This window comes from Pavona decussata, unplaced genomic scaffold, assembly GCF_977016875.1.
Source record: "Pavona decussata unplaced genomic scaffold, jaPavDecu1.1 SCAFFOLD_100, whole genome shotgun sequence".
In the NCBI taxonomy this organism is placed as follows: Eukaryota; Metazoa; Cnidaria; class Anthozoa; order Scleractinia; family Agariciidae; genus Pavona; species Pavona decussata.
Genome location: NW_028145515.1, coordinates 778,833 through 802,694, shown reverse-complemented (window position 1 = coordinate 802,694; position 23,862 = coordinate 778,833). Strand labels below are relative to the sequence as shown.

At 39.4% G+C, this 23,862-nt stretch overlaps 2 protein-coding genes across 7 annotated transcripts; one reads left to right on the top strand and one right to left on the bottom strand.

Moving 5' to 3' along the window:
- LOC146472213 (uncharacterized) lies at positions 1-7,002 on the bottom strand. 2 transcript variants are annotated; one of them, XM_085119618.1, is made up of 3 exons: positions 6,941-7,002; positions 4,812-4,880; positions 1-3,637 (listed from the first exon to the last, which is right to left on the bottom strand). In XM_085119618.1, the coding sequence occupies exon 3, from the start codon at positions 3,554-3,556 to the stop codon at positions 2,507-2,509; it is 1,050 nt and encodes a 349-aa protein (XP_084975744.1). In that variant the 5' UTR covers positions 3,557-3,637; positions 4,812-4,880; positions 6,941-7,002; the 3' UTR covers positions 1-2,506. The 2 variants fall into 2 exon arrangements, with proteins under 2 accessions (XP_084975744.1, XP_084975743.1); XM_085119617.1 differs by lacking the exon at positions 4,812-4,880.
- A 101-nt stretch (positions 7,003-7,103) lies between these two features.
- Positions 7,104-23,580, top strand: LOC146472212 (uncharacterized). Of its 5 annotated transcripts, none has more exons than XR_014866597.1 (6): positions 7,113-7,178; positions 11,068-11,217; positions 13,711-14,005; positions 14,403-14,606; positions 15,064-15,294; positions 17,514-17,669. XR_014866597.1 is itself a non-coding variant. In XM_085119627.1 (6 exons), the coding sequence occupies exons 4-6, from the start codon at positions 14,552-14,554 to the stop codon at positions 23,375-23,377; spliced, it is 426 nt and encodes a 141-aa protein (XP_084975753.1). In that variant the 5' UTR covers positions 7,113-7,178; positions 11,068-11,217; positions 13,711-14,005; positions 14,403-14,551; the 3' UTR covers positions 23,378-23,580. The 5 variants fall into 5 exon arrangements, 3 of the variants coding, with proteins under 3 accessions (XP_084975754.1, XP_084975753.1, XP_084975752.1); XR_014866596.1 differs by lacking the exon at positions 17,514-17,669 and adding an exon at positions 17,194-17,506; XM_085119627.1 differs by lacking the exon at positions 17,514-17,669 and adding an exon at positions 23,238-23,580.
- The last annotated feature ends 282 nt before the right edge of the window (positions 23,581-23,862 follow it).

Genomic DNA, 23,862 nt, shown 5'->3' with positions numbered 1-23,862 from the left:
AGAAAAATATTACTCTGCAAATTTAATATTTGCTGAAGCAACACAATTTTCACTATATCAAACAGTCAAAAGAACCTTTCCTCCGATTTCTAGACGCACTGAAAAAGGTTAAAAAAAGATAAAGCTGTGCCTCAGTTTTTCAAAACACTTCTCAGCTGTGTTTGGAAATCAAATGAAACACTCTTCCTTGAGTTTGACATGTTACGTCAAATTCAAATGTTTTAGAAGTAACGCAGACAACACGTCTTTACAAAGTTACATTAGACCTTTGTCACTTGCCAGACATGTTGAGTCTCAGGAGAATAAAAAGCTTTGTTTTTGCAAGACAAGCCTTGCACTAAATTTGCCTCTGGGTGAGGCTTGCTGTACAAAAACAAAGCTTTTTATTCTTCTGAGACTAAACATGGCCCCAGGTGACAAAGGTCTATGAGTTATGGACATTTCACTATTAAGGACACTGCACTACAGCTGATCATGACGCCCAACAGTTACACTGTACAAACAATGTTGCAATGAATATGAGTTATATTCATAATCTCCCACCATTACAGGCCCATTCTATAACTTGTACGTCTACAAACTAATTAAATTACAAAAACTGCAACCAGTCCCTTGCACCAGCACTTAAATCATCTACCACATGAAAACAATAACTGCACTCAAAATTCCTGCACACTGATTGGTTCGTAGCTATTGTTTGTAAGAGTACAGAAAGTAAAAATGACACCAGATGTACAGTAATGCATAACCGCCGACCGGTTAGCTCAGTTGATTGAGCATCAGACTACCGTGCCGGAGGTCATGGGTTCAAACCCCGGCAGGACCAACACTCAGGGTCTTTAAAGTGCTATGACGAAATTCGCGTCTTTCTTATCTGGGCCATTTTAAAACATAAACAAGTAGTATGTACATGAAGAAGAATGCTGTTTACCATTTTCAAATATCTCTTTTTGTTCCAGAGATATTCAAGTTTTTAAAATATGCAAATAAGCCAAGTGATGACATCATAAACTCAACCGAATTTTGATCAAATATTATGAAAAAAGATATCTCAGCCAATTTGTATCAGAAATGCTTGATTCTTTGCAGTTACACTGTTCCAGGTGCGCTTCATAATATGAGCTTATCATTTTTGTTACCATGGCAACATACTGGGTTCCAGTCCTCCCTGATACTTAAAGCTTTGCTGGCCACCTTTGGCATTCTATTTTTATATTTGCCAATGGTGCCTCATCTGCATGATCCAGCAAGTGTTTAAATAGGTTAGGTCGAGTTCGTGGCCTTGTTAAATGTTTTTCAAGCTAAAAATCACTAAAATATTGAAATCAGGCTGGAGGGGACTGGAAAAGAGTGGGTTGCCACGGGAACCGAATTTTTTATAGCCGTAGGTGTATTGCCTTTAGAACTATTAGCCTGCCAGGTTTCAATGGTCTCTGCTGTAAATTGACTGAGATAGCTCTATTTATATACTTGATGTTATATTGTGTTGAGAATATGATGTCATCAGTCATCTCATTTACATATTTTACACATTTTTCCAACTTAAATACAGCTGTATCTCCAGAACCAATGCAGATATTTAGAAACGGTAAACGGCGTTTTTAATCTTTCCTAGAATTCTCTGTGATAAACCTTAAAACTCAAGAGGTAAAAATTTGGTCATAGTAACACTTTAAATAACTGAGGAGAAAGTGCTGCCTTTGTAATGACATCTGCAAATGGTTAGACTTTCTAGTCTTCTCGGATAAGGACGATAAACCGTAGGCCCCGTCTCACAACACTTCAATGTTCATAACCCTGTGGGACGTTAAAGACCCCAGACACTAATCGCAAAGAGTAGGGCATGGAGTTCCCGGTGTGCTGGTCTGGTCTTTGTGCTGTTTCATGATTTCATGGGTTGGGAGGGTAGGATGAGGTCGCTAATGGACATATGCTGATGTAAACGGCATTTGAATATATATATATGAATAGAAAATGCGGTATATAAATGCATTACCATTACCATTATTACTTCTTTAATTGAAAATAAAGTCAATTCTGCTCATACATTTTTCATGTTATTGTAAAAAAAACACTTATTTACTTGTAAATCAGTGGCAGTTTTCTGTGGTCTATTATTACTCTTATAGACAATCAAATGTTCTTGGCAGTGACTGATCCACTTGAGTTTTGAACATTTTATGACTTCATTTTATGGTTGGTCTGTAGGAGTATAGACCATAGAAACCTGCTATTGATTTGTTAGATAGCAAATTTAGCATTAAAATAACGAACTTTTCTTTTTGCTGCCATCAGCACTAAGAGAACCCGCACAAACCAAAACAACTGTCCTCTTGGTTTTAAATTAACAACACATAAACATGACATTTATATGGAATAGTATCTAGCATCATAATCATTAATTTTGAATTTTAACCTGTAAATTAACAATCCATCCAAATAACTGTAAACAAGTAACTCATGAAGACACAAACACTTGAATACACTAAGCTGTCCGTATCTGTTCCTAAAGTTCAACACCATGTTTTTTTCTTAGATGACTCTTGAGGTTAAATGAGTTTGTGTAACTCTTGTCGCAATGAGTACACTTATCTAGTTTTTCTCCTGTATGTCTCTTCATATGGCATTGAAGATGACGATTTTGAGTGAAACACTTATCACACAATGAACAAACAAATGGTCTCTCGCCAGAATGCCGTAAAAGATGGACTTTCAAATTTGAGGCTTGAATGAATGTCTTTTCACAGTGCTTGCATTTGTGAGGTCTGTCACCAGTATGTATTTTCTTGTGTCTTGCAAGATGTCCACGTTCTTTAAAGGCCTTTGCACACACATCACAAGCAAATGGTGTTTCTCCAGTGTGCGTTCTCTTATGCAACCTCAAATGTGCACGCCGCCTGAATCTCTTGCCGCATCTCCTGCATTTGAAACGTTTCCTATCTCTGTGAGTGCCTTCATGTGCACCCCTTTCGGAACATGTCCTGAAAGGTTTTTCACAATGCCTACAAGCATAAGGTTTCTCCCCAGTGTGTATTCTTTCATGGTCACGCAACGATTCTTTGCTTTTAAGACACTTTCCACAAGTACTGCAACTGTATGTTATTTCTCTTCTTTCTTCTTCTTTATTCTCTTTTTGGTGCACGTTTCGACAATGCGCTGTAAGCTCAGCCTTTAATCGAAAACACATACCACATTCAAGACACTGGTGGGGTTTTGGTGCATGCGTTATTCGATGCTTCACAAGGGCTACAGTTTCCCTAAAACTCTCTCCACACTGCCCACATATGTGATTTCTCTTTTCATGCCCTTGCAAGGAACTAAAAACTTTGAAACTTTTATCACAATAACTGCAATGGTAGAACAATAAGCTATTCCCAACATGGGTTTTCTTATGTTCTTCAAGAAGTGCTTCACCTTTAAAAAACTTTCCACACATCTGGCAAACATGGGTGAATACTGTTTCATCATAACGCTGCTGCTCTATGGAATGCCCTGAGGCCAATCTACGTTGATGCCTTGTTGTCATTCTGGAATGACTTTGTTCCTCTTTATCCATAAATGTTGCTGTTTTTGAAAATAATACTTGCCAAAGACTGTTTCTTACAATGTTACACTTGCAGAAATTTATTCAGAAGAGCTGTGGACAATAAATTGACAATTAATAACGGCAGACACCAAGCTGATAGTTGACAATACATGTAGATTCCATTAAAAAATTTGCGTTGCCTGTAATATTATTGATCAGAATGCATCACAAGAACCAATGAGCAGCCCAAATTAAAATACAAACAAAAGTCATACAAGGGATTTGAAAAAGTGTATATCAAATGGTGATTCAGTGAAGCACCACGTGAACTGAATTAAGTAAACATCACCGTTCTTTGACACCATTTTTGAATTCCGTAATTATGTACAGCCAACACCTGGTGGGGGAGGGGGGGGAGAGAATTGATCCCCCTATGTTAGCTATATAGGCATGCGCATCACCATTGAAGGGTATGAGTTTTGAGCTGTTTTGGTCTGAAATAGGGTAAAGATTTTAACCACTTTGGTCAGAGATTCTGAAGACAGGTATAGACTCCAGATAACAGACACAAATTTTAGAGGCCAGGGGCCCGTTTCTCGAAAGTCCCGTAACTTACCGGGCCTGGTAAGTATATTTTTAAATGTTTTTTTCACCGATTACTCTGTGATTACAGACATGGTACTTGGCCAATGTGTTTATAGAATTATAAGATTTTGAAATTTAGTATTCAAAGCTAACAAAAATTGACTTCTGTTAAGTAACATTTTTCACCAAAGACACTTATCAGGCCCGGTAAGTTACCGGGAGTTTCGAGAAACGGGCCCCAGGTCTGAAAAAGGGTACCGGACAATAACATATTTTGCTCTGAAGTAGGGTCAGGGTTTGGAGAACCAAGCCGCACACACACACAAAAAATTCAGTGTATCTGCCCGGAGCCAACAACGTACTTTCCAGCATACTTTTGTAAACAATTTACTGAACCACTAAGAAGCTTTGGATGACACAAGTTACTAATGGGGTACAAGTTGGCAAAGGGACGAGGTTGGTAATAATTATTGTTAAAACTGCGTAGTGTCTTTTTCAGGTGATACAAAAGGTTTTGGTATTCTTTAACGCTATTAAGTTCAGTTTATGTTCACCGACATTTCAGCAGTGCTGCCTTCTTCAGGGTGGCATGTAGAAGAAGGAAGCACCGCAGAAACGTTGGTGAACATACATGTAAACCGAACTTAATAGCGTTAAAGAATACCAAAACCTTTTGTATCACTCAAAGGGATGAGGTTACCTACACTCCTGATCAACATATTCTGCTGGCACTGTATTACATCATAATTTTGTATTACCTGTGCATGAACTAAGGAATACAGGGCTATTTTTAGAAGTAGAGTCTGAAGCTGACTTGGCAGCTTATCAGCCCATGGCAAGCTGCCAATACCTTCCTTACTCTGTACATCTCCAAGTATCCCCTAATATCAAGGAACAAATTCTCCTATCTTGTTTCCATACTTTTCTTATAAAAGTACTAGGGAGAACTTATTAAAATATCAAGGAAATTCACCTTTGGTGATCATAATCCTTAATTCTCATAACCTCAGGGGCTGAATAAACATTGACATTACAAGGAGAAGTTTGATGCTGATCATTGTTATGGCTTAAAGGGTTAGCTTAAAAATGGAAGAGCCACATTAATATACCTGTTTAAAACCCATCGATTAATTTCCGTACATTCTCATTTGACAAAACTTTTCATGTAGTCTACGAGCAAAACTCTCTGTTAGGTCAGCCGTGAGAGGATTGGGGCCTCTGCCTCTGGGGGGGATATGTGCCACTGTGAAGGCTATGGTTTTCAAGCAGTTTAGTCTGGGATAGGGTATAGAAATAAGTGAGTTTTGTCTAGAATAGGATCAATTGCCTGTGGACTGTGACGCTGACTACGTTTCTGGAAATAGAGAGTCTTGGATAGGGTAGGGATTTTGGTCCTTAGTCTAGTATACTTTCAATATAGGGTTGCAAAATTTAGCTGAACTTGAGGGTCCCCAATAGGGTTCTTCAATCCCACCATCCCGGACAAAATTCTCCCTCAATCCCATAATCCCGTCCGCTGTTTTAGCCCAATCCCGATCCCAGTCAGGTCATAAGTTTTTCCAAGCCCCTTACCTCGACGAAAAAAGGCATTTTCAGTTGGATATAAATTCTCACTGCAAATCTGAGCACTGATCTTTGCACTGGTCTTTGATCACTGAGAAATTAGCTGTAAGATTATTTCTTCTATTTCTTTCCACTTTATAAAGGACGTCATCGTTCATTCAAGACTCGTTTTCAAAGTTTCCCGCGAATAAAGTCAGTCAATAAGTCAGTTCAGCAATTTCTTTTGAGAGCTTGTTCTTTTTACTTTTTTTTTCTTTTTTCTTTCAATTAAATTGTGAGGGCCGTCTTTGTTATCACGTTGATCCTTGGAAAACTTTTCAGTCAAGGATAATGGCCATCAAAGTCTGAAGAGCATTGCTACTCACATACCACAACGTGGCACTGTAACAGAGTTTGAAAAGGTATCATGACAGACCAAACACGACTCCCACTGGTTGCTTAATGTACCTTAGACTTCTGGATTAAGTTCTTTACTGAATACGTTTCTGAGAGATTTTCCTTTTCGATCAAATGTGGTTAGATCTCTCTGTTGACCTTTTGACTTTGATCATGAAGGAAACTACTCAAATTTATCGAATGGAGGTTTTCTTATCATTCGGAGCCGTTTGAATTAGTTTCTTTATGCTCTGTGGAATTTGTTCAGGCTTATCGGCTCAAGTTAACGGCAAGGTCTCAAGGAGCACTGAAGAAATTTTATCTGAAAAGACATAGGACCCGTAAATTTCTTTTCTCGTCCAGGAGGGTGACAACTAGATTGTCATTGTACATTTTCGACACCGGACTTCCCAGATCTCATTTCTTTAGAGTAACATTTCCCGCATCCCGCTTCGTAGAATCGTCAAATCCCGCGTGCCGTTCCTAAATCTAATCCCGAATATCGTTGCTATTTTCCGCTAAAATCCCGTATCCCGACTCTTAAAAAAGCCAAATCCCGGATCCCGAAAAACCTATTGGGGACCCTCGAACTTGGTCTGGTTTAGGGTAAGGGTTTCACAGTCCCAGCGGCACATCCCTACCCAAAAACGTTCAACACTATCAGCCACCATTTTGAACTTTCAAATGAATCAAATAGATAGCTCTTGTCAAGGAGGGGAAGAAAGGCTTAAGGCCAGAAAAGTTAAAAACGCAATGCCGCGTGTCGCTGATGTTAGAGATTTGACTATTTCTTCTCGTAAATGATAAAGATTGGGATGCTCTTACACACCGTAGTCACAGTTTACAGTATTATAGTCATATAAAATACTATAAACTGGCAAATGCACTTACCTAAAGATCAAAAAACGATTCTGCGAGAAAATACTCTCACAAAGCCACTGGAATGCACTGACCGACTGATGCGCGGGACTGATGGTTGCAAATGGCCGCGCCAAATGTCACGTGATAGGATCATGGCCATAGTCACAAGTCGTTGTCACGCCAGCTTGTCACGAATGAACCTGGACAGGTAAATAAACTTGGATAAAGGACAGGAGAGACGGAGAGTTGTTTTCCTCTTGTATTACCGGTAAGTCTATTTGTTAGTTTTTACCAGCTAATCTTTTTACCCTTCACCTTGAGTATTAGTGTTTAAAGAAAATAATCAAGTGTTTTCCATTGGCCTTTGATTAGACTTTCTCGAAGCTAAGTCCCCGGGAAGTCCCTCACTTCTCTGACGTCTCGTAATATATCGGCCTAAACAAGACTAAAAAAGACGCTTCTCAAGATTTGCTATTCTGTATTGTAAATTCCGTGTGGGGAGGGGTATTTTCACAGATTCTCTTCATGGAAACCATGTAATTAATCAAGAACCTTCTAAGGGGTCGATTGTAGAATGGGCCCTTTGCAGCTAAAACGGGCACATGCTACAAAATTCACTATGCTGGAGAGCAAACTACACAGTAGGAAATCCAGAACAAAGAAAATTCAAGTTTGACTGGATGAAGTCGCTTTGCTTTGGATGTCCCAGTGCGCAACCCACTCTCCAGCATGGCAGATTCTTTACCATGTCAATCTTTCATCCACAGTTCAAATATACGGTTTTTACCGTGTGACCATATGCTGCAAAGGGCCCATTTGATTTGGACCCTAGAGAGGTTGGACCAAACAAAGCTTGCCATATAGTAGACTGCTTGGAGGATCCTTGTTGGTCAAGCCCTTCGCTTTTGTCATCGCAAACAGTCTAGCCAGAAAACAAAAAGTTACCTGCATAACAGATGTAATTGCATGGGGAAGTCATCTGCCTTACAATGTTTTTAAGAAGAAATACAAACTTTTTCTACTTGATAGCCAAACATAAATAATATATATGAATTTAACGTATACTAAATACTTATGTATTTGCTGTAAACACTTTTTTCCCTTACTGATGTATTTTCCTCTCCCAAGCCTAATTTAACTAGCAGAGCTCTACAACCAGTGTTATAATTCTACTTCCCCCCTTTTTTTTGTAACTGCACAGAGGTAGTGGCCAACACGAAAGCCTTGCTCCTTCGGCCACTACGCACTTCTTCCCTAGAAGGTAAAATCACTTAAAATTGCTCTGCATGTTTAATTTTTTCTTACTATAAAATATATTGTATTTCATTCGAATAAGTGTGAATGAAATTGAATTGAATTGAATTGAATTGAATCGGGAAGAGGAGGGAAAGCAAGAAAAAGTCCCCAGTCCTCCCCCCCCCCCCCCTTTTCTTTCACTTTTTCTTACTCTCCCTCCCCGTCCCCATTTACACCCGCTATACAGGCTAGCAACAAGGCACAATGTACAATGTGCCTCCTTTGGGTGGATATGCGGGAGGGAGGATGGCCCTCTAGCTACGGGAGAGACCGAGAGGGGAGGGGAGGCTCTCCCCGAGAATAGGAAGCTTAAGGACGGTGCCTACTATTGTTACTGCACTAGGGTTTCCTTTGGGTGGTGCCTACTAATACAGGAATATTTTTGCGCGGTTTAAAACTATACGGAGAAAGCAGAACTTAACAAATGCTTTTGGTATCTCAAAAGAAAATTGGGGGTAACCATACACTTTTCAGAGATAATTAAGCTTCAAGTTAGGAAAAAACTCCCATACATTGCTTTATATTTTGGCCCCTTTTTAGAGATACTATTGCTTAGTTATCTCTGAAAAATGCATGGTTACCCCCAATTTTCTTTTTGGATTCCAATAGCCCTTGCTAAGATCTGCTTTTCCCGCATAGTCATAAACCGCACAAAAATACTTCAATATTAGTAGGCACCGTCCTTAAGCAATGACGACGGCAACGACAACGCCGCAAAACAATAGGTTTAATGAGCAAAAACAATCACTCTGCACATGCGTTTTACGTTTTAGTACATTTCTTTGCCATCCTCTGCAAAACAACAACGTGAAATGGCGACATTTAAGATTTTGTGGAGAATGTGAACGCACAACAGTGAATTTTTCATTGTTTTTTTTTTTTTTTCTTAACTTGCACGCCACTCCTAAAAATTTGGGTCCTGGATAGTTTGCAACTTTTGTAAAAGTTGAGCGAGTTGAAATAATCAAGAAGAAGCACAGTCAGATGAAATAAATATATCTTTTCAGGTGACGTTTTCGTTGCCATTGCCATTGTCGTTGCTTAAGCTCCCTAATGTTTGCATGAAAACTGTTTATCCAAGATGCAATCTGAGACTGTTTTTAGACTTTTTAAGGCTCTGTATTGCTAAGGGTCTAAATAGGGCAAGAAATGCAGTTTTTGTAGGTGCCGCATGGCATATATGTGCATATTTTGTACGTCTTTCATTCATGTCAGTTTTAGTAAAACAATGCAAAAAGGGTATCCGGTCCCCTCGCCACCAGGGAGTCTCGCCACCAACCAACTCGCCACCACGAAACGACCTCGCCACCAGCCAACCAACCACCAACGAGGGGATAAACTCGAGTAAATAAGTCGAGTAGAAATAGCAGTTCGGACGACTATAATTTTCATCGATTTGCTTGCCTGTATGCAGTTTCGATTATATTCGATTGCCGAACCAATCGCAAAAAAAAATCGAACTTATTAAGTCTCTCAAAGTGTTTGACTATAAAACGAAAAAGGACTTTAAAAAAAGGACTTAAAAAAAAAAGAACCACACAATTAAGACACAAATTTGTAGAAGGGAAGGTGGACTCGGTTGTTGGCTCTTCGATTAAGACTGTGGTGCCACCCCTCGATGTCGTTGTTGGTTCTTGTGGGCAGCATGTAGACGGACCAGCAGGAGGGAGGCCACATTGTACTTGAGACCCAGTTGTCTCTCACGTACTGCACAAGTGCTTGGTGGCTAGCGGTGGTGGCGCTGTCACTGAGCCGCTGGAACATGGGCGTGATGTCTGCTTCTGGTAAGAAGGGCAGCGCCATCAGCTTTCTGATGTACTTGTAGCTGCGGCTGTCAGTCTGGTATACTGGTTCTAATTTTTTATATAACCATTTCTGAGTGGAACGATCTGACTTTATTGTGGAACGATCTGACTTTTTTGTGGAACGATCTGACTTGGAACGATCTGACCGGATACCCATTACAAAACAACCAACGTGGGGTGACAAGGACAATGTCTCACTTATGAAGGAATTGCAAATTCTGCAAAACAAAGCAGCTAAGTTGATATTAGATAGATCACCTCACTCCTCATCCACTGATGCATTAACAGGCTTGAGATGGCTGAATCTTGAAGAACGTAAGAAATGTCATCGATGTATATATGCATACAAGTGTATTAATGGACAACTTAATCATTCTTTGGACATTGTGAGAAAGAGTGATATGCACTCCTACAATACGCGCAATAACGATACTATCAAGCTCCCCAAAATCAAATATAATTGGGGAAAACATCGTTCGCGGTACCACTGCTTCAAAGACTTTAATGAGTTAGAGAGAACTGTAAGAAACTCAGCAAGTTTTCCAATCTTTAAGAAGTGTCTTTTTTCTGCTTTTTATAGTTAAGTATTTGTTTTTAATCCTTGCAGTGTGTATGTTGTAATTATTTCTCGATTTTAGCTTAAATTTTTATATTTTTAATTGTATCATATATATCGATTTTAGCTTAAATTTTTTATATTTTAATTGCATCATATAACATACATCTAGTAATAGGACCTCTATGTAAACCACTCTTGTGATGGAACATCCTATTAAAAGATTGTTATTATTATTATAACGTGTCCATGTTAAGCTTTATGTGAGTTAGAGCTTCGCGTTGTGGTTTAGTGTTAGATTTATTAAGTGGATCGTTGGTGGCGAGAAGGCTTCGCTTGGTGGCGAGTTGGCTGGTGGCGAGGTCGTTTCGTGGTGGCGAGTTGGTTGATGGCGAGACTCCCTGGTGGCGAGGTGACCGTAATTCTTTAAAAGGGTTCTTTCCTTTTAGGCAAAAGTATGAGGATTTTATGATCATTTATTAGATTTTCTTTTCTTATAGGAAACTTTTTCTTTGCTGATTGCAAAGTTCTGAAGGATGTATTTGACCCAAGGAGGGGGAGAGAGCAGTAACCAACAACGGCCTGCTACAATTCTAGCGAACATATCAAAGTGCAACCATTGCGATGAGAACGAGAAAACACATACTGCTGTACGTGTGAAACGGTTCAACTGCAGCTATTGTGACAAGGCATTTTTATATTCAGCAGGGCGTAAAATTCATGAAAGAATACACACCGGCGAGGCACCGTACAAGTGCAATCATTGCGATAAAGTGTTTAGAAGCGCGGTATGTCGAAAGAGGCACCAAAGAATTCACAGTTCTGTGAAACCGTTCAAATGTAACTATTGTGACAAGGCATTTTTAGCTCCAGGAAGGCGTAAAATTCACGAAAGAATGCACGCCGGTGTGTCGCCCTACACAGGCGCGTAGGAGGGAGGGGGGGGGGGGGTTCGAGGGGTTCGAACGAACCCCCTTTGAAGATCAATAATGGCGGAAGAAAAAGCACAATGAGGAGGTTGAATAACTACATGAGGTGTACCATGCGAGAGAGTAGAATGTCCGCCCTGGTTCTAATGCATATCAAATATGATATACCTGTCAATCTTGACGAGAGAGTCAATTTGTTCGAAGGCCTACACCCGAGAATGATGCAGTTTACCAGCCTGGTGTATGACTATCAGCAGATCGAATAGCTATCAGAACTTGACAGGGCGCGGAATGTACATTGAACTTTCTTGTTTAAGTTGAAACAATTATGCCGTAGAAATGATTTATGTAGCTTAAAAAGCTGCTGTAAAACAAATTTGTGATTTGCCTAAAATGGGTCTCAAAATGCAGGAAATGAGGTTTCTGGGAACCTAGATTTTAAAAGATTTCCGGGGGAGCATGCCCCCGGACCCCCCTAGTAAGAGCACCTGCGGCGCTCAGCAAGATTTGGGGCTCAACGAACACCCCTATCTAACCCTTACCTACGCGCCTGCTACAAGTGCAACCATTGCGATAAAGTGTTTAGAAGCTCGGTATATCTTAAAATGCATGAAAGAATACATACCGGCGTGAAACCGTTCAGATGCAACTATTGTGAGAAAACGTTTATACGTTCTCAAGATCGTAAAATTCACGAACGAGTGCACACTGGCGTGTCACCGTACAAGTGTAGTTACACTCTGTTTTTTTATAAGAACGTCTAATTTTGGAGCTGAGGCTGAACGTTCTTATATTTTTTTTGCGATTTGAGGCTGAAAACGTTCTTAAGATGTTCTTAAATTACATGGTATACACTACATGCATTTCAGTAAATCAATGAGGACGTGACCAGGAAACCTATCAAAGTGCATTGCCTGTAGAGATGTGGTATCAAGAACTGCTGATTATGACAAACCGAGATGTGTGTCACTATTGTTAATGGTATGCAAAACATGCCCTCAAGTTTTTGGTTAATTTACATTTGTTATCTTGATTTGGCAGATTAGCAAAATAAGAAACGTTCTTAATCGACTCTTAGCCTGAGGAATGTTCTTAATACGTTCTTAAAATTTTGGTAAATCTCAGCCTCGACGTTCTTATAAAAAAGGTTCTTATAAAAGAAAAACAGAGTGTACAGCGAAATGTGTTTTAAAACGTCAGAAAGGCGTGGGCGCCATGAAAGAAAACACATTGGAGAGAAACCGTTCAAATGCAGCTACTGTGAAAAAGCGTATGGTCGTAAAGTTCATGAACGAATTCATACTGGTGAGAGGCCGTACAAATGCGGCCATTGCGATTGGACATTTGCATCGGCAGCAAGTTTTAAGGATCACGAGAAAACGCACACCGGAGCAAAACCCTACAAATGCAACCACTGTGAGAAAACGTTTTCACGTTCGGGAAATCGAAAGAGACACGAAGCAATACACACCAGACAGAAACCACAGCAGTGCAACCATTGTGGGAAGTAATAGATCAAACACGAGGAAGAGTGTTTCCTCCGATTTCCAAACACCCGAGAAGTAGGTTGGAAAAACGAGGCGCAGCCGAGATTTTTTAACCAACTTCGAGGTGTTTGGAAATAGGAGAAGACACTCTTTCGAGTGTTTAATATAGCTTCTCAAACTATTGATAATTCTTGGAGAAATTCGAAGCAAAAGTTCACAAAATTTTATGATAAGTAAGATCACATTTCTAAACCTCCTTCACGGTAGTGATTTGCTTTGTTTTGGCTTGATGAATTATTAATGAGTTTGACAAGGTGTTTAGTAATATACTTTCTAACTTCTCCAAAGCAATAGCTGAGTTAGTAAAAATCTTTACCTTTAACATAAATCCCGATTAGAACCTTATCGATTTACCAATTCCAGTTGTTCAGCTTGAACCCAGCTATATCCGATTTGACGCCCTTTACACTGCACAGTATTTATGTGTTGATTATGACTTACAGTGTTTGTATTAGCACAATACAAAAAAAATATCACTTAGTGAAGTGATAACAGAATTTAAGACAATAATAAAAATGTATTGTATAATTGTCACCTTTGATTTCGGACTCTTATCTGTCACTATAGCTCTTCAAAACAAATCCAAAGTTACCTGTATTAAATTCTTAGTGGTCGCTTAATAGGGGTAAAAAACAATAGAATCTTCATCATCATCATTTTTTCCCAGATTCCCAGAATGGGTCAAGGAAGAGAATCTTCAAGCTTTCCGTGGGCAAGAGAAGAAGTCATCGTCTGACGCCTTGAAAAATTACATTGTACGGGCCTTAAAGTGGGAGGAGGAGATAAGTAAAGAAGGATCTGCTCAGGAATCGTCCAGTGAAGTGCAAATAATAACACCCGGCGGCGAAAAGAATTCAATTTTTCTATCCTGTATTGACGTCCAAGTAATGAATAACATTTCATTAATGGAGGAGACGCCAAGCTTCACAGGATCGCGTTTAATATTCTTGAATTTTCCAAAGGTACTATACATATTTCAAGGGGAACTAAAATGTTATCAATTTGCTTTTATAAAGCTGAATTTAAGGTTAACTTTTCTGCAGCACGTTTCTGAGATGACCGGTTTAGTGACGTCATTTCGAATTCATGAAGGCCCGCGAGCATTCGTCACTTATCCTTTGTGATAGGAGAATTCCTAACGCCCCCTTTCGAAATAGCCCACGGTGCCGGAAAGCTGGGGATAGCAGTCGAGCGTTTAGGCTTCTCTTTTTATCTATGTACAAGCAATCTGCTTTGGACTTCTAACAGTTTTTTTCTTTTTTTTTTTTTTTTTTGCAATTACGCTAGTATGTACTATCGGCTTGTTCTCTTGCTTCTTGTAGCAGTAGTTATCGATTACCATATTTTTTATAACTCTAGGACTGGAACGAGGAAAAGCCGGAGAAGTTTATTCGGAACGTACGATCGATGAACACGAGGAACAACATTAAGGTGTTTCATGTGGTCGTGTTTCCTTGGAAGGAAGGAGTATTGAAGTTCCTTGAGACAGTGTCAAAAGTTGCGCTGGTATGGGATTTGAGATCGGATACACTCAGTACGCGGAAAGATCCCTTAGAGGCCAAGGTATTCATCCATTAGAGTTGAGAGTTCAATTCAAATTTTGTGACAATGTATGCGATTCAATTAGTTTAGCTAAAGTCTTTATATACAGGTGCTAGCATTTATTGTTGAACGCTGATCATCACCATCATCATCAACATCATTTAATGATAATTTGAAGACAATTGTAGGTCATGGTTAAGCGGAATATAACTTCCAACAATTTTCTTTTGGTGTTGGCTTACACTATTATGTCATAATCTGTTGCATGTTTCTCAACAATAACAATAACAGCCCTGAAATTGGCTTGAAACTAAGGAAAGCTCTGTTATGGGTTCTCTTTTTTTGGTGAATGGGAGAACTAGAAAATTAAAACCAGGGAAACCAGCATGATTGAAAGTTTGAAAGTTGGACAACACCCTTTTAAAATCTGTAAATTACATCACCTTCCACTAAATTGTGCGCTTTTGTTTGTTTATAGAAATTGACAGACTTGCAGAAGAGATCTTTCCTTTTGTTATATGTCACTGTGGAGAGCATAAGCTAGATCGACGGGTCAGCAATGCATTTATGTTCCCCCCTGAGAAGGTACAAAAGGACCCTGACGCAGGGTCACGATACAGCAAAGAGAAACCATTGGCCCTGTACAAGACTTTAATAACGTTATATGCATGTCGGGACAGCTGGATCCTTGATCTTTGCAGTGGAGCAAGTACTCGAAATGGTTATTATAATAAACAAGTTTTGTGAAAATAATATTAAAAATCAGCCTTGATTTAATTATCGGATTCTCTTAATCATTTCCATTACTGGACGGTATCGATAATCGCAGACGCAATTGTGTTTTATTCACACCTCCAACAACAGGCCTAACGAACAATAAATTTTCTCCTGGTTTGAACTCAACCATTTAAAAAGCGTCCTGGTATAAGTAAGCACCAGCGTGATTATTGCAGTGCTGTCAATAAGGGCCGGTAGCCGGCCAAAACAGCCGGCTACTGGCCAATCTTCGGCCGGCTACTTTCGTCTCACTTTACTGTTAATTTTGGTAAGAAACTTAAAATAAGGAAAAGATTCAACAAAAATAATTGTGAGACATCCGCCTCAAACGTCTGAGTCGAAATAAAGGCGCATTTCAGGAGTTTAAATCGTGTTTAACTTTGCCACGCGCGATGGAAATTGATCGAAGGGTGCGACATTTTCAGAGAACAGGATCCAGCAAGAAACCGGCTTAAAATAATGAAAAGATCCCGCAAAAATAATTGTAAAACATCCGGTTCAAACGTCTGGGTCTAAGTAAAGGCACATTTCAGGAGTTTTAAACGTATTAACCTTTCGCCCGCTTTTCGGTGGAAGTATAAAAAGTTGAAGCAGATCGAGGTGATAGAAGGGTCGTGGAACGCCTGGGACATTTTCACAGGACTAGATCCCAGGCTTTTGCATGTCAGAAGAAAGTGCTTAATTTATATGAATCTGATATGGGCAACTTACTTTAACTTCAGTATTGTTACCAATTAGTGTACACCTGACCAGGTCGTCAAAGGGCAAAGTCAAAAGGACAACATGAACTTAAAACATTGAATGTATTTTTTTGAATAAGCAGTTGAAGATTTATCATTTCACTCTTTTCCAAAACCCAGTGATTGAGATTTTGATGAAAAGAACGCTTGTAATAAACATAGAATATGGTTAATATAGTCTTAATTTTAATTGTTCTTATAAAGGCCCAAATACAGTCTGGAAAACGTTGAAAATAGCATTTCCAAGCATCTAAATTTTTAAAATTTTCTGGGGGGTGGGGGGGCATGCCCCCAGACCCCCCCTAGGAAGCTCGCGCCTTTGGCACTCGAAAAGTAGGCTGCCGACTACTTTCTCAGTCGGGACGTCTACTTCAAAACTCATTGACAGCACTGTTATTGTAGTTGACTAAATGTTATCATACAAGGGTAGGTTGCAAAGAAAGCGCCCTGTGTTTTTGTGGTTTCTACAGTGAGACAATTAAGCATTTTCTTCTTGAACGTCCACTTTATTCTGCCCCTACAATTAATCTGCTCTCCTCTGCTGCTCGCATATTTGCTGAAAGGTTGTTTTCCATGTCTAAAGCACAAATAGTATCAGTTTTTCTGTTTGGATCACAGTTACTTTCTCCTAAGCAAAATAATGATCTATTTTTTCATGTCCAGTCTTTTATATCTGAATCGAAGAGATTTTATAAAAGTACCTAGATGTGTGTTTTCCACCTGTTAGCATTGCTTAATGTTGCTTTTTGTTTATTTTGCTGCCGCTTTGACTAATTATTATTTAATGTTAATTTTTCAATTCAAGGTCATTTCGATGTGAGCCCTCTCGATGAGTTTTTTTTCTCTTAGGGCAAACTTCCACAATAAAATATGTTTAAATAAAAAAAAGGGTACTTAAAGCAGCATCTACTGTTCGCAAAGACAACAATATTATTATAAGGCTTTCTTGCCTTAAACTGTACGCTCGGTTTTCAACTCAGGGAAAACTGAGTGGGCATCGAAAATGCATCTCTTGACAAAGAACATGTTCATTTACATTGTGGAATATGGAAAATAAAATAAAGAAGGTCTATCTGTTCTTGCTTTTCCAGGATCAGCCGCAATGACATGCGGTGAATACAAGTGTTATAACTGCATTGTTGTGGAAAGAGACGAAGGAAAGCTTTGTATGATTAGAAGAAGGCTGACAAAGCAAACATAACAAACTGAGCCGTAGATGCATCGCCAGCCATGTGGTCTGACAGAGATTTATATCATCGGCTTGTTTTCGGCTACGTTAAATGGATTTATGTGAGCAATAATGGTAACTTGGCCATAAAGGCCGATAAGTGTGCACTAAGTTTGATGTGAAAATATGAGTATTAAAACTTTATACATAAATTTTTAATCTGAGTTTCTCTCATTTATTCAGGTGTTTCTATATAAAGGGACGAGTTGAAGGGCGAAAGCCGATAATCATTTTCAATTAAGAGCTGTGTGGTCATTTTGCATCCGTATCGAAAACGGTCGTTCATAATTTGCACGGTTAATATGTATTTCTCTCGACGCAACAAAGAACGGCGCTGGAAGTTGGTAAGGCAATTTATACTTCGATTAAAAAATCTGAGGTTGAATTTTTTCATGTCAATATTGCATTTGTTTCACAAACTGACGTGGAAATTTCCATGGCCATTTTTCCTGTATTTGGATTCACAAACTGACGTGGAAATTTCCATGGCCATTTTACCTGTATTTGGATTCACAAACTGACGTGGAAATTTCCATGGCCATTTTTCCTGTATTTGGATTCATAAACTGACGTGGAAATTTCCATAGCCATTTTACCTGTATTTGGATTCACAAACTGACGTGGAAATTTCCATGGCCATTTTTCCTGTATTTGGATTCATAATCTGACGTGGAAATTTCCATGGCCATTTTTCCTGTATTTGGATTCACAAACTGACGTGGAAATTTCCATGGCCATTTTCCGCGTCTTTGCCTTCAAAAAATGGCGTTCAAAATTTCCATGTTGCTTATGACTCAAAAACTGACGTTGGAAATGTCCGTGGCCATTTTTCTTTAGCTAAAAATTCTGACGTGAAAATTTCCATGGCCATTTAGTCTGCAGAGAGGAAAGCAGCGTATTTTAAAACAAAATCATTTTCCTCTCAAATCTTGCAAAACCAGTTGAAAGTTTGGCAAAGTATTCTTTTTATTAGCCAAATATTGCAAGCATAGCTTTGAATCCGGTAAGATTTGCTTGTTTTGGCCACAATTTTGCCATTCAACTAGCCGATTAATGCAAATCTTGCAAAAATACGTTGCAAAAGCTATTTTCTTGCCAGAATTTGGCTATTTTAGAATACGACGCTTGGTTTTAGAACGTGTTTTACGCAATCAGGCCATTTCCAAGTTGCTTTAAACCTCATTACGAAAGCGAGGCAAAGCTTTTCGGTTGTTACTAGAATGGATACCCCAAAACAAGGTTGGACACCTTATGATTTTTACACAACAGAAATCTTATTTCAAATGGTAAACAAAGGTTAAAAAATCAAATTAAGGTACGCCTCGAGCCCGGGCAATTTGTTTCATATCTCCTGTCCATATCCGCCAGACTAACGAGGGCTATCTGGCGAAAATGAAAACTTTTAACATTTTTCATAAAGTTTGCCATGACAACAAATGACAGCTCACCGTTTTTAAATCAGTACTTAGGCCTAAATTGTGTAGATCAGCGCTAAACCCCCCAAAACGGATGTTCTTTGTCTAAATGGAGCTCTATTCTCTCAGTTCTCTGTCTAACAAATAGGCTTCTGTTCTCTTCTACGTCAAGGATATCACGATTAAGAATACTACATAGTGTAAATACCATAAGGTGTCCAGCCTTGTTTTGAGTGTCCACCAAAGCTTTTCATGTGAAAATTAGTTCTGTTTGCATGTGAATGAAAACTAATTTTCGTAAAAAAAAAAAACTATATGCCAAGCCTCGCTTTCATAATGAGGTTCAAAGCAGCTCGGAAATGGCCTTTTAAAGTGTCTTGAGATGTATAAGACTTAGTAGGCTGACTTAGGGGGTTGACACATTATGCTGGCACAATTTCGAGTATTATTCTAAAGCTGAAGCATCAAGCATTGCCAACCGTAGGGGACTGGGTATGAGTCTGTGTATTTAACAATTAGACGGCGAGCTCGAGGTTTCCATCGGCTGATAGTTGGCGAGGGGCGAAGCCCCGAGCCAACTATCAAAAGCGATAGAAACCAAGAGCGAGCCGTCTAATTGTTTTAACATACCTCAGTGATCGATCTATAAAGCAAAAAACATTTATTTCATAAATTTTGATATATTTGTGCAATGATACATGCTAAATCGTGCGCGCTCTGACAAACTGCCGTCTATCGATCGATAGACGGCACCTGTGTAGCCAATCAGATTGCGCGTTACGTCACTGAGGTATGCTAATGGCTCATAGTCGGAGTTTTTGAGCCAATTAGAGAACTAGAAATGCAATAGTCGGAGCTGAGAATATACTAATATGAGATATGGGACACAACACCCACATAGCCAGAAAGAGCACACCGAACTTTACAACATCCTCAAGTTTGGTGTTAATCAAGCCAATATTAGACGAGATACAACCATTCAAAAACTCCAATTTTTACTATGAAATACATACGGACGCCGGACAAATTGTCCGTCGCGTCCGGCTATCCATACATTTCTTGGAATGGCTGTATCTCGTTCAATATTGGCCCAAATCCCACCAAACTTGAGGATTTTGTAAAGCTCGGTGTGCTCTTTCTGGCTGTGGGAGTGTTATGTCCCATAGCCCATAATACACAGACTCGTGCCCATTCCCCCACGATATAAAAGTTGGCAATAATGCATGGAATGAACCAATCAGAGCTCAAGGCAAATGCGATGTGACCGGCGTACAGCGCGGGAAAACGCGAGCGACCAAGTCTCTCATTGGTTGAGAAAGTGGTGCAAGATCTCAGTGCTAACCAATCACAGAGGGTAGTAAAGTAAAACCAAGGTAAACGCGTGATTTCGCTCTATTGCAAGATACATAAAAGGATAGTTTACTCAGAAAAGATAAGCCTTACAACAGCACGTTTCTTCCAAAGTGTTTTACCACTTCAAGCAATTGCAAGAGCCATGAGCTGGTACACACAAAAGAGAAGCGCGTTAACGCGACTGCTGTGGTAAGAGTCAAGTCATGAACGATCACAAGCTTAGGAAAACTTCAATGCAAACAGTGTGATAAGTCGATTATCCGGTGAGCTGCTCGCCATAGACTTGAAAGAAACACATTTTTATTGAAACAGAATTTATTCAAGAAAATGCTCATTTTACAGTTGCGTGGGTCGCGGCCTGTTCTTTGAGTGGAAGCAAGGCTGGAGTTGTTCTGTTACAACCTCACTGCTTTTCATGTAAATACAAACTACTGAGTACAAGAGCAACACTTTTTTATGAAGAGCAGTGAGGTTCGCACAAAAAACAAAGACAATACAATCTCACGATAACTGCTAATATAGATCCAGTTTACAAATGTGTAATTTTCGCGTTATTTTTTGTTAGACATTCCGGAGAAATATTGGCCAGTGTTGTCGGTAGGTTCCTTTCGTTCCACAAAAAGGGAAATAAAGTCGAAGCTCCCGTGAGCGGACACCAGTGGGGAAGCAGAAAAGTGCCTGGAGCTGGCCGCTTATGGTAAGAATTCTCGTAAGATGACAGAAGCAGTATCAGGGGTAGGTGAACTTGTACCAGTCACGTAAAATGTTGTTGATGCAGTGTTAATGTACAATCCGTTTTGTCGCCGAAAAGCAGTGTGAACCCCCCTCTATGTGACCTGCCTCGCAGACGCTCTTTTGGCTCGTCACGCAGTCTTTCCTCCCGGATCCGCAACGTTGGGAGGAAAGATTGCGTGACGAGCCAAAGCGCGTCTGCGAGGGAGGTTACCCTCTATGAAGTTCAGACTAAGGTTTGTTGGTGTTTCTCTCGCTTTACTATACCTGCGAAAAATAAAGGACTACTTGCAGTCTTCAGCCTAATTTACACGTATCGATTTTTCGGGCCGATTTGTACCTTAAAATTTGTCGGCCGATTCTTCTTCTGTTGGTGTTGCGCGGAGTGAAAACCGGCCTGATTCAAAAAATCTGTAGCACTACCACAGATGTTTATAAATCGGGCTAGCCTCGTACGCAGACGTCACTCACGCACTTCTGACGCAGACGTCACGTCACGCACTCCTCTCCACGTGGTGAATTGCGTAACGTGACGAGCCAAACAACGTCGTCTGCGGAGGAGGCCTTAGCCTTAGGATGTTTTCCTCGTGACACTTTTCTCCACATGTTTCTTAGGATACTATTTGTTGGTAAAATATATTTTAAACATCAAGACAGTTTACCTTTATCTTTAAGACACTGCTTAAGTTGCGTACTAACTGCGAGGATCTTTCTCCTATTTGATCTTTCATCCGCAGTTCAAAATATATGTTTCATATATTTACTTTCATTAATTTATCCTTCACGGGTATATTACGAACTCACAATATGACCAGCTCCCAGTTGGCTTGATAGCCAGTCAGTTAGTAGAGCACTGCACCGCCAACCGGCATCGCAGAGGTTCGAATCCCGTTCAAGCCTGAAGTTTTTCAGGATTTCTTTTCGTACTAATTGCGAGGATCTTCTATTTGACAGTTTACCTTTAGTGATCATACACTTTATTCTCATTACCCGTCTTGGTTTGAGCAACTAGAGATATTGTAAGGAGAAGTTAAATGCTAGTCACCGTTAAGCTAGGCTTCAATGGCGACATACAGCTTGTCACAAAATATAGCATGTTCACAGCTCCCTGTTCTCCCTAAGATCTGATTTTATCATGCTGCTTGTTTGAATATAGACCGGACTGCGAGCAGTCGTACTTTTTCCCTCAGACCACGCACGCAAAGTGACAGTAAAATTACGCAAATTATAATAGTGCCGGAACGAGGAGAGATTGGGGAGAGGACGTCCGCGTTTCTCGCGGCTCGATCGCTTGATCCATCGCGCGCGCTACAGAAGTTAGAAGAAGAAGAAAACTGTTTGCAGTCTAGTTTGAATAACTGTGGCAAACGAAATTTTGCCAGAGCACAAAACTATGGAGTGGACACGAATTGGGTAAAAAATCGATTACGGTAAAATACCTGAGATAAAAATAATGTTTAATCACCTTAAAGGAGATAAAAATCTCTCATTGTTAAAAAAAATGTCTATTGAAAGTGATTCAAATATATCAAGTGGCCAGATCACATTGCTTCCAAAGTTTTGCACGCTTTCTGTACCTGAGGGAAAGAACGACTATTAGCAGTCTACAGATTTTCCTCACAACACTTTTCTCAAAAAATTTCTTAGGGTACTAGAAAATCAAGACGTTTTACTTTTGGAGATCACGTCATGTTATTCTCATTAACCATCTTGGGCCGAAGAGCAAGATAAATTGTAAGGACAAATTTATGTTAAGTAATCCGACATGCCGCCTGTAACAAAACATAACATTGATTTCGCCGAGGACAAACGAAATTTTGGCATGGCACGAATTAGGAAACTATCGAGTCCATACGAAAGGGGGTCAAAAGAATCGAATGAATAGAAACCTTTAAGCTCCTTAAAGCAGATAAAAATCTTCCATTGTTTAAAAAGGTTCTATGAAAGTGAATGGCCAGATTATATTACTTCACAAGACAAACACTCCGTCACGTATTGGGGTAAGGGGTATCTTTTGAGTCTGCTAACGAAATTTTAAAATGTATCTTGGATGTAGTTGCTGTTTTTTGACTGTTAATATGATAGTTTTTGTAGCAACGTTTCTTCTATGGTGTTATTTTCACTATTGTTTTTCTTTTATCCAGCAAACAGCTCTTAAAGAACCTCTTAAGCCTTGGACCTGACTTTTGCACCATTGTCATTTTCTATGGTTTTATTTTCATCAATGTTTTTTTTATAATCCAGCAAACAGCTCCTAAAGAACCTCTAATTTGATTAAGCCTTGAACCTGTATTAATCATACAGCTCTATTAATTCAGGGCTATTTGTAGGGTCCATTGTGTCTGTTGTTTGTTCAATGCTCTGCAATTGTTTTATGTATTTTTACATTTTGTTTGCTTTGTTTTAGCCAATCAGATGAGCTGTCCAAGAACTTCGTGCTGGCTGGTTCACTTGACCTTTTACATAATCTTTAATCTTGTTAAACCTGAGTTGACACTGGCTGGGGTCCGAGAGAAGCGGAAAACACAAAAAAAAACCAATCTGTAACTTGCGTAAATCAGATAAAAAAAAAACTCTCAATGGATTGAACGTACGTGATCGAAATATACCTAGTGACCGGATGCTATGTCTCGAATAGAAAAACACTTGGTTACGTAAAATCATTTTAATCTGATTACAAAACTGTAATTCTTTGTGTAAACGTGATTCTAGCTGTTGTTTTTGCTACTGTTAAGAAACTTTCAACGTTACGTAAAACCTCGCTTGTTTGATTTTTTACCTCATCTTTAATCTTCCTCAAGCGAGCTAACACTGGTTGGGGTCGAAAAAAGCGGAAAATAACTCCAGAAAAATTAAAGTACAGGCTCCAGTTGTTCAAAGGCCGGATAACTTTATCCTGTGGATAAGTCACTATCCGACACTTTCAATCTGTGCAAAGATTTCAGTATTTCCCCTTGTACAAGCGAATATGCACACTCTAACTACAGTTAAGTTTGGGAGTGTACGAAAACCTTGGACAACGTTTAACGTTT